Source organism: Trypanosoma equiperdum, assembly GCF_001457755.1.
Source record: "Trypanosoma equiperdum strain OVI genome assembly, contig: ctg_392, whole genome shotgun sequence".
NCBI lineage: Eukaryota > Euglenozoa > Kinetoplastea > Trypanosomatida > Trypanosomatidae > Trypanosoma > Trypanosoma equiperdum.
The window spans coordinates 33,343-43,449 of NW_027124301.1; the positions used below are offsets into that span (position 1 = coordinate 33,343).

Genomic DNA, 10,107 nt, shown 5'->3' on the forward strand with positions numbered 1-10,107 from the left:
TTTGTTGTTGCTGCCGGCAGCCGTCATGTTTGTTGGTGTCATTGTTCTTTTCCTACTTACTGTCTAAAATGCATTTGGAGTGGGGAGGGGGCAGGCGTCAATGGGGGAAGGGGACACAAAAAAGAGGTAGCTGAGGTCAGATACGATTCACAGAGGAAAAGAAGAGCTTGTGACTGTTAGGGAAACGAATAACACTAGTTTTAATTTTTAAAAAAAAATTGTTAATCATACGGAAATGAAAAGAGGAAAAGAAAATGGAAACAGCAGAAGGAAAGGAAAACGAAGGCGGGAACAGTTTTAGATTGTCTGCTGTCGTTTGAGTCAACTTTACTGTCGCTGTGTCGTCAGCTCTCTCTCGATATCTAATAAATAAGGTTAGTACCGATTATATATATATATAGTACCATCTAATCGACCAGATGGGCAAAATAAGAGAAGAGGTGGTAAGTATAATTGAACGAAGGAGGAGGGAGGGTGAGGAAATTCTGTGAACCTCATTTTCGTGGCATACACCTTTTTTTTTTTTTGCGCTCTGCAATGAGGGTGTCACGTGCTTAGGCTTCCCTTTTACTATCTTTCTATATTGCCTTTGTAATTATCATTCTTTTGTTGTGTTCTTTTCTTTTCTTTTTACTGTTGCTTTACCGCATGCCGAAAATGTCATTTCCCTTCCCGAAGCACAACGTAGCGTGCAGACTTCGGCAAACGGGAACTGAGGGGTACTTTCACGCATGAGCGACGTCTGCGCGTTGGCCTCGAGTGCTGGTGGAGCCTTTCTGTTGCTTGGTTGTCGTGATGGACTCCGTGGGTATCACCTTGACGTGGGAAAATCTCCACGGAAATTGATCCCCGCCGCCGGTGAAGCATCAACGGTTCAAAGCTGTCGTAAAGTGGACGGCATTCCTGGTGTTGTAGCAGTACTTGGTGAAACTCCTCTCATTGCATTTGTTCTGAGTTGTGGTGGGGTGACCGGTAGTTGGAGGTCTGACAATATGGGGGAAGGAAGAGGAGGAGAAGAGGGGAGAGTAATGACAACACCACGCGCTCTCCAACTTTACGATGTCTGCGCAGATGAAGTTATCGCCACCGCGAGCTTTGAGGCGGCTGTTGTGGGTGTGCGTATGAACAGCGAGCTGCTAGTTGTAATTCTAGAGGATTGTGTGCATGTTATGGACCTGGCCACGCTGCAGCATCTGGCGAAATTAAGTACCACTAAGCCTCGCAACCCCAGTGGGTTGGTTCAACTCTCCGAACCCACGATGGACCCGCGCGGGGAGCCCGTAACTTATTTAGCGTATCCGCAGTCTGACAACGGACTCGGGGATGTGTGGGTTGCTCAGGTTTGTGGAAAGCGGTTAGGCGGCAAGGTGGAACCAAACACTGAGCCTCATGGCGGTCGCAGCCCTTCTGTAGAGCGCGTGGCAATCGTGCAGGCGCACCGGGGCCCAATTGTGTGTCTCGCTATGACGCGCGATGGAAGCCGGCTGGCAACAGCTTCTTCCCGCGGCACAACGGTGAAGGTGTTTGAAATACCGAGTGCACGGTTACTTTTTGTGTTCCGTCGCGGCGTGACGAAGGCGCGCATACATTCTCTCGCGTTTGACTCGACGGGTCGTTCAAACGGCCGCCAGCTCGCCGCTCTGAGCAGCCGCGGGACATTGCACGTATTTCGTTGTGGTAGCGCTGATTGCGATGAGTTGTCGGAGCAGCCAGCCTGTCCCGCTGCCTCAGCAGACGGTGGTGCGGAGCTGCGAAGCTTTGCGCAAGCCACCGTTACACAAAACAGCGGGCGCGGAAATTCTTCTAACTCCTTCAGCACTACTGGTGGGTGCATCAAACACTGCGGCTTGCAGTCGTGTTTCTTCTCTGGGGATGGGCAATTTGTATGGGTTGTGGTTCCACAGTTTTTTGGAAGTTGGTGCAGTGGTGTTGAGCTGCCGGATGATATTGAGGGTTCAATGGGTTGTGGTGGCGGCGTTGCACGGGAGGATAGGAGGGTGCGAGACGGTTTGTATTGGGTGCTGCAGCTCTATGCAATCCGTACGCGTGGGTGTGAATTGGTGAAGCGTTATTTGCTGGGCTGAGGAAAGCCCTCCTGGGTTTGTTTATAAATATTAGTGGCATTGTTTTGCTGTTGTGCTAAACTTCTCCGTTTATTTATTTGTTTATTCATTTTTATTATTGTTTGCTTGCTGTCACGCTCTGCTCTCTTCTGAGAGGGTTAAAAGAGAAAAGAAGAAATGACCGGGACTTATTGGAGAGCACAGAAGGAGGGGAGGAGTAACTGGGCTTTGTGTTTGTATGTATGTATAAATTTTCAACATTTTCTTTTTCTTTTTTTGGGGGTGGGGGAGGAAGGTTAGTTGTTGTCGTTGTCACTGATGTTATTCTCTTTTTTCCCCCTTTTCTAACCTCGTTTCAGTCAGTGAGTGCAGTAAATGTGCCTAACCGTTGCGGCCATTTGGAAAGTCTAGAGTTGGAAAATGTCGGCTAAGTTGCCGCCGAGTTTGAGTGGTGAATGAAACCGAAGAATGAGAGGGGAAAACTAAAATGGCCAATAGGGCAAATGTCTACATCGTGTTTTTTTTTCCCTCCTCTTCCCTGTGTGTCGATAGTCGCAGCCACATCACTAATAACGCTTGCCTACACTTGAGGGAGCAAAAACACGCCTTTAGATGTGTGCCTTTGCGTGTGCGTGTGCGTCTCAGAGAGGGTATTGCCCATTGACGGTTTCCCCTCACATCCTTGTGAGCTCTGTTGACTACGCTTCGTGGAAACTGTTGCCATTTTGTTTCCTCGGCTGTTCCCCCCATCCCCTCCTCTTCGAGCGAAACCGCAACTTTTTGTGTTTGCCTCAGCTATTCGAAGACAATTTGGTTCATGGTGCTCCGTCTCGTAATCCTCATTTATGGGTCTTTTCCGTTTCGCGATGTTATCCCCTCACATTTTTTAAAAAAAAAACTGCAATCACCCTTGTTAATGCGTAGAGACCCCTACGAAGTTATATGGTACGGCGGCGGCCTGCAGCATCAAAGAAGCAGTCTGTGGCGTCATCCAATGTGAAGCCACCGGTGCAGCGCCATAGCAAGAAGGTACCGTCTGCTGCAGCTCCATGGAAGGCATCCGGTCGTCAAAATTCGGATGTTATGCCGCAATCTGGGAAAAGGTCGGGGGCTGCAGGTGCCGTGGGCGTACAACCATCCCCTGTCGGGAAACAACAGCCGCGGGGAAACCGCCTACACATTCTTCCGACAGCACCAGAAGTGAACCTCTGGCGCGGTATGTGCAGACCAGCTATTTTGGTGCAGTCTTTAGCCAACATTGGAACACTTGTAGAGGTGGATCAATTATTGCCCTTCATGTCGGGAGAGCCGCGCTTCCCGTTTTCAGCCCTCACGGAGGATCGGCTACTGGTAGCTGTACAGGCTCTCGTGGATGCCACATGGCTTTTACAGCCTACCATTTACGTGGAAAACGGTCTTCAAGGTGGCAGGAGCCTCACTCAAAATAACGGGGTACCGGTAACTCTCCCACCCCATCAACGCTGGAGGTTGGTGCGTAAGCTAGTGGAGCTTTCGGAGGCTGCGGTTCCAATGAAGTTTTCCATATTGCTTACTCATGGAGGTCGTACTGGCACCATCAATAGTACAGCTTCAGAATTGCTACCAACAAGTCCGTGTGCTTTACGCAGACGTCTAGAATGCTTGAGACGCTTACAGCAAATGCGGGAGTTCCACCTTCGCTTGGTTCCCGCGCTACGCCGTGTAGGTACGAAAGGTGAAGTTGCAAAATTACTCTTCGGTCCAACAGCAGGCCAGATCGACTTTGTGGAGCCCATGCCTGAAGTGAGTGCCATGCGCCAGGGAGAACAAGATGTGGTAAGGAACTTACTGGAGAAAGTGAATGAGTGTGTACCGTGCGGTGAGTCTTGGGGCTCGCCATTCGTTATGCCGCTACGCATTTCCTCTGGAGCCTACATTTTACAAAAATATGACCGTGCGGAAGCGCTAGCGCGTCTCCTGCACGTTGCCGAGTTTTTTGGGTTACCGCCGTTCCTGCGCTCCATTCGCGTGTCCGATGGACGCCAACGCCCGTTTATACCGCATCTGGTGGCGAAGGAAGATGACTCGCACTCGATCGGAAGGTTACCGCCTTCTTTGTATTTTTCCCCGAGCGATCTGGACCCCCATCACTACGACGTATCGGGAAGTGGTCAAGAGCAAGTTGTACAAGAGGAGTTAATGGACCTTGCTGGTCGGCATTGCTGCTTTGGTGTGCTAACTGGGGAGGCGGACCAGGTGATATCCCTGATTCGCACCAGTGCTTCAATTAGACAACAGATGAAAAATAAAAAGAATGCAGAAATAAAAGTGGAAGAAATCGAAGATGTCGCTGTCGATGATGGGGCAGCCGCTCATAGCGAAGTCATAGGCGTGGATCCCCTTGCGTCTCACGCAGCCGCGATTGTAAAGGGTTGGCAAAAGAATATCAACAGCGGAGGTCGGAAGGAGGCGTATGTGCACTGGCTCTGCAATAACCGGTGGAACCAGTTGACGAGTTACTACGCCATCGTGCTTATGGTCGTCCTCCCACATGGCTGTGAGGTGGAGGAGAAGGAGGGTGCCACGGAGGAAAGGGATATAACAACGTTTTATTATGTGGCTGCGGTTTGTGAACTCACCAGACAGTAACACAAGGTTTCATGGAGTGGCCGTTACAATGGAATTGGTGTGGGCCGCGTAAGGATAACAATTTGCGAAGAAAAAAAACACCAGTATCCCCCTGCAGCACACTCTGGGATGCTGTTTGCGTGGCCTCGCTTTTACCCCACTCGCGTTTGTAAATTGGTACTGCCCGACTTGGTTTACTTACTCTACCTTCTGTTCTTTTCATTAATCACCGCTCAAACTCAAACCACGACTCAGTAGCACACCAGGATAGCTGGGGGTTCCTCGGTGTCAATCACTTCACGGGCGCCGTTGTGTGTTCTGTTGACCCGCGTGCAGTTTTAAAAGTGATAATTATCGGCACCATGCTCCACACAACCCGCCTATGGTTGGGTGGTTACATGATGTACCACCGCAAGGCGATGGGAACTATGAAGTACAGTAAGTGGAAGGGTGCTCACGGTGGTATCAGTCACTTCTACGGGCGCACGCCGATGGTTGAGGAAGTGCGGCCCAATGAGCCAATAACGCTGGTGGATCGACGTATCATGCATTACGTGCACCACTCACGGCTGCGTCACTTTCAGTTGTTCCGCTCATATCAGGAAAAATCGAACTCAACGGAGTGCAAACTACGCGAGGGGGAGATGCTCCGGCGCCGCTGGCACCGGAGATTGCAAAAGTCGTTTATTGCATTCATGCAGTTCAAGACAATGAAGGTCCTGGAGGATCAAGCGCGTCTGGTGAACACGTATGGGCAGGCAGCAGTGAATGCGGCACTTGGGGATCCTTGGAATGCAACAGATAATGTGGCCCGGGAGCGGAAGTCTGCGGCGGTCCGCCGGCAGGTGCGTGCACTCCCAATGGTTAATGTCGTACCAAAGCACGTTGCGACGATGAAGCAGATTCATAACGATCGTTTCAACTATCGGTGGAGGGTGAATTAAATCGCCTGGGCTTGATATGTTCGTGGGGACTAAGACACGGATGGAGTTGAGTGGCAGCAACGGTGGAGGAGAAGGGAAGAATGTGACTAGGGGTTACAACTGGGCGGAAGTGCGCATGACAAAAGGAGTTATGCATTTGGTTACGTCTGGACATGCAGGTGTTTCCCTTTCTACTTCCGTGCATATGCATGCAGATACATAAGTATATGTACGTGCCTCTCCTTTTTTGTGCGGAGCGCTGTCGCCTCCTTTGTTCTTGTTTGGGCTTCGACGTCAGGAAGAACTCTTTCGCTTTCCAGCTGGGGCTGTTCTGGCTGTTGCTTGCCCCCGGAACACGTGGACGTAATGTGAGTGGCGCCACGTTGAGCTGTGTTCCTATTTTGCGGGGAGTCAAAAAAAAAAATTATATATGAAACTTAGGCGGGGCATCGCAGCCCCTTTTGGTGGAGACGTCGCGGATTTAATAATTCCTGCTTCCCCTGGACATTCACCGAAACTGCCGCTGGCTTTTTAAAACCTCTTGAATTCAGTGCCGGTTTCTTCGGTTGTGATTGTCCGCTGCCTCCAGCACTTCTCTCTCTCTCTTTTTTTTTTTTTTGCTTTCTTCCCTATCGTATCATTCACAACAATGAACGCGGACACCAAGGTATTTCCGTCCTCGGAAACAATGAGTAGCGAGGGGCCCCCTTCACTTTCAGCAGCGGATGTTGTGGCGGCGTCTGGGAAGGCTGCCAATTGTATGCAGTTCCCTTCGCCTGTGTACTTCACGCGGTGGTTGGACGACCACTATGCCGTTGTTGGAGCGGGAGGAGGAGGCAGGCGGTTTGGTATGGCCAATTTGCTCGCCATTGTTTCCGTTAGCACCCTCCAGGGCCCCGATGAGGATTCAATAAAGGCAAAGCGGGAGGACCAATTGCCCTCGAGGCCGTGGAGTTTTGTCACAGCCATTGACTTGGAAGGGGATATACCTTGGTGCGCATCGTCCTTTTTGATGTGCAATGACAAAACCAAGTTGTCGGAGGGTGTATTGGGCTATCTGGCGATTAGTCACATTACGTGCTTTACGCTGATTGATGTGTGGAGGGACCCTGAAACAAAGGGCCTCACTTTAAGGCGGCAGGCCCGTGTTAGTGTTCCCGCTGACCCCAAGAACCCAGACAAGAAGCCTATTGCAATCGTCCAAGGTGCTGTCGTTGTTGCCCACGATGAGGAAGGGATTTTGGTGTATGAGCTTTCTTCTTTACTACGGAAGCCGCTATCAACTGGCAGTGGCGAACTCAGTGGTAATGAAGGTACGTGCAGGGGCAGCACACCTGATTATAAGCAATCATCGCCGGGAATATCGCCTTCACTAGTGGAGAGCGTAGAACCCCTCGCCAGCTGGTCGCTTCCAGCTCGTGTCAATGATCTTCACGCCAACCGTTTCTTTGTGCCCAAAAAAAGTAAAACCAAGGACGGGGCGAAAGGATGCCAGCGATACTCCGATTATCTAATCATCGCAGTTCTTGTGCAGGACAAAACGCTTCGATTGTCCGCCATGAAGTTGCAAATACACGAAAGATTGGTCTCGACCACGGCATCTGAGCTGGCCGCTTCCATCGGCGGTGGGGTTGACTGGAGCAGCAGGCGGAGCGAGAGCAGACGTGTTGGTACGAGGCTTGATGATTTTTGTGTGCTCACTGGAAAGGATTGCCGTATTCCTTTTTCGTTGATGAAATCGTCAATGCGAATAGTGCAGTTGTTTGGGGTTGAAAACGTCAAGCCCTGTGTAGCCAGTGAATTGTGGAGACGGGCCCGTCGCCTACATTGCGAGGAGGGTGTGCGCGGGGAGATGCTAGTGGCTAGGATTGTTCTCGTTGTCTTCAATGTCATGAGAAACCAGTCGTACATGCTGTCGGCTCGGGTGGTTAGCACATCTTCCCCTTGCGATGATGTTGCTGCAACAAACGCTTCTGAACTCCCTTGTGGTGTCGTTGATGAGTCATGTGCTGCGAACGACGTGGGGAGAACCAGGCGAAGGAGGCTCGCGTTGCGCGTGTACTTCTCACCCGAGCCATCACCTGTGGTGAATGATGGCGTTACTTCCATCAGCCCCTGCTATTATTGTAGGGAGAGCCCAGACGGGGCTGCTATGCAAGGGGAGGGAGTTGGAACCGCCATCCCCCACAACTGGCTCGTTGGAACAGTCGACGGGGCGCTTGCAGCCGTTTCATATAGTGATAACGGTAGCTTTCAAACGCGAACACTCCGTCCACCAAAGGAGCGGCGAGGGGCCAAGTGGCTACCAGCGTTGCACCGTGAGCCCATCTCTTCCGTCGCTGTTTCATCACTAAATGATGTATTGACCGCAGATATTGCGCAGAACGTCGTGGTTTCTGCTCTACCATTCCATGAATGCCGAGATCAATCAACTGTTGTATCGTATGGTAACGGTGAAAATAGTCGGCGCTCGTGCCGCGCCGTGGAGAGGGCAAGCGATCTTTCCACGACCAGCGGGTTTGGGAGTGGTGTGGTGCGTTGCAACGCGGAAGAGACGTTGGCTCTGCCGAAGAACAAGAGTTTGTTGTTGTTTCCCGCACCACAAGGAGGAATGTGGCTGATGTGGTTGAAGAGTAAACCACTTATCACTATTCACTTGGTAGCTGCCATCGTCGTCGTGCCATTAATGGGTGTACTCTTCGCCTTCTTACTGCGTCGCTAGTCTGATAGTCTGGTTTAAGGAAGTTCCGAGGATGATTTTAATTGGTCTCTGTCAGCGGTCCAATACACACTAAAGAAGTTGCCTGTTCGCGAACGGCATGTAACACAATCCCACGGAGCGCATGTTATGCATGCTTCCCCACACTTTCCCTCCTTTGTTGTAACTCTAAGATCTTCATTATGAGTGTTTATGCTAGCACTTCCTCCCCCCATTCTTTTGCTGCCGAGTAGCTAGTCACTTGATAGAAGCGGGTGACCACCACGCCGGGATGTGGATAACATCAGTAGTTTGGGCTTTGTGACGTGAGTCACCCCATGTTGTATGGACGAGATGTTCACGCCCTTTATTTTTCGTGACTCGTGGGTCACCTTGTCTCTGTTTACTGCACACGGTGGGGCGCTGGTGTCTGGCAAGTCTCGGTCCTTTTAATGGCACCGCGGGACGCATCGCCTTGAAACTACGTTAGCACTTTCCCTTCCATTGCTCTTCTTCGCCGTTGGTTGCTGTCTCTCTGGTTAGTGCCGTTGAGGGATTGGTGTCTGTGCTTGGTTTTGGCCAATTATTCTCACTCTTCTCTCTGCATGCCTTACAACCCTATTGTTTTGCTGTTACCCTTTGTCTTTTCCTTTAAAAAACGGAACTCTATTACAACATTACGCTGCCAATGGCCGTACAACTTGAAGCTGATGCATTTGGCGTACCGTCAGCGTTTCCGTGCTCACCTTTATCCCCCCCCCTCTCCACACCCACCCACATAGCATACATTTTACACAACCGTTTGCCCATTAACTTGTAGGCCTTCGCTTTTTTTCTTTGTAACGCTGCGATGTTGACAAATCGCGACAGCGGGAGCACAGTTTTCCCTTCCGAGGCAAAGCGCTATATCCACCAACTACCCGTGGTATAATGAGGGTCTAAGAGCTGGGGACCGGAACCTTTCCATGTTCTTCCCAGTGTCATTGCCCTCAGAGATCGAGACGTGCAACAAACGAAAATTGCGCTAAACATTTTAGTACACTGCCAGGAGGTGCCATCACGAGGGAGCTCCCGAACACTTAAAGACTGCCGTGTCGGGGGAGGAAATGCAAAGCATCGCATAAATGAATCCAAATAACAATGCTGGTAATCGTGCTTCGCAGCAGAGATGTTTGAGGGGCTTTGCTGCCACGAAGTGTGGCCACAATAGCAAATACTGCGCCATAGGTACTCTGCAAGAAATGAAGACACTCCCCTCCCCCCAAGAATATTAAACAGTTTTAAGATGAGCATTTTTTTCTTTTTTTAAAAAAAAGCAGAAGCGACAATAATTAACAGCAAACTGTGTCGGCATAGCCCATTAGCAATCAACTACTCTTCAAAAACAAACTTACAGATAGGTAATGCGAAAGTAAAACAAAAACCAGCCAAGAAAGGAAGCAGTATTCCTCAGCAACAACGATACCCATTCCCCTTACAAACTCGAAACAGTATAGTGCAACGTGTACACACAGAAAGGTCACAAAATGACGTATATTATCGATGACCTTGCGCGAGTACGCATGTTAGCTTCCGGGGTGTATACAATGGCTTCTACAGCGGCCCCATATTGCTTCACATTAATGGCCGTTCTTCTGCGAAAAAAGTATCGTCTGTCGCAAAGTGAAATTGCAACTATCAGTACCGTCGGCAATTGCATCGGTTACTGCAGCTTTCCAATCGGTGCTCTGTTCGATTACGCTGGTCCGATGGTGCTACTCCCCCTTGGTGGGTTTCTAGGGTCTTTGGGCTTCCTGCTTTTTGGCCTCACCTTCGA

The 10,107-nt window shown here is 50.3% G+C and overlaps 4 protein-coding genes across 4 annotated transcripts; all 4 read left to right on the forward strand.

Moving 5' to 3' along the window:
- Positions 1-731: 731 nt before the first annotated feature.
- TEOVI_000163100 (WD domain, G-beta repeat, putative) lies at positions 732-2,084 on the forward strand (the record flags this gene model as incomplete). The annotated part of the gene is made up of 1 exon (XM_067224837.1): positions 732-2,084. The coding sequence occupies one exon, from the start codon at positions 732-734 to the stop codon at positions 2,082-2,084; it is 1,353 nt and encodes a 450-aa protein (XP_067080938.1).
- A 921-nt stretch (positions 2,085-3,005) lies between these two features.
- TEOVI_000163200 (uncharacterized protein) lies at positions 3,006-4,691 on the forward strand (the record flags this gene model as incomplete). The annotated part of the gene is made up of 1 exon (XM_067224838.1): positions 3,006-4,691. One exon carries the CDS (start codon positions 3,006-3,008, stop codon positions 4,689-4,691), a length of 1,686 nt encoding a protein of 561 aa, XP_067080939.1.
- Positions 4,692-5,032: 341 nt separating this feature from the next.
- On the forward strand, positions 5,033-5,614 carry TEOVI_000163300 (uncharacterized protein; the record flags this gene model as incomplete). Its single annotated transcript, XM_067224839.1, has 1 exon — positions 5,033-5,614. The coding sequence occupies one exon, from the start codon at positions 5,033-5,035 to the stop codon at positions 5,612-5,614; it is 582 nt and encodes a 193-aa protein (XP_067080940.1).
- Positions 5,615-6,281: 667 nt separating this feature from the next.
- Positions 6,282-8,315, forward strand: TEOVI_000163400 (uncharacterized protein; the record flags this gene model as incomplete). Its single annotated transcript, XM_067224840.1, has 1 exon — positions 6,282-8,315. The coding sequence occupies one exon, from the start codon at positions 6,282-6,284 to the stop codon at positions 8,313-8,315; it is 2,034 nt and encodes a 677-aa protein (XP_067080941.1).
- Positions 8,316-10,107: the final 1,792 nt, after the last annotated feature.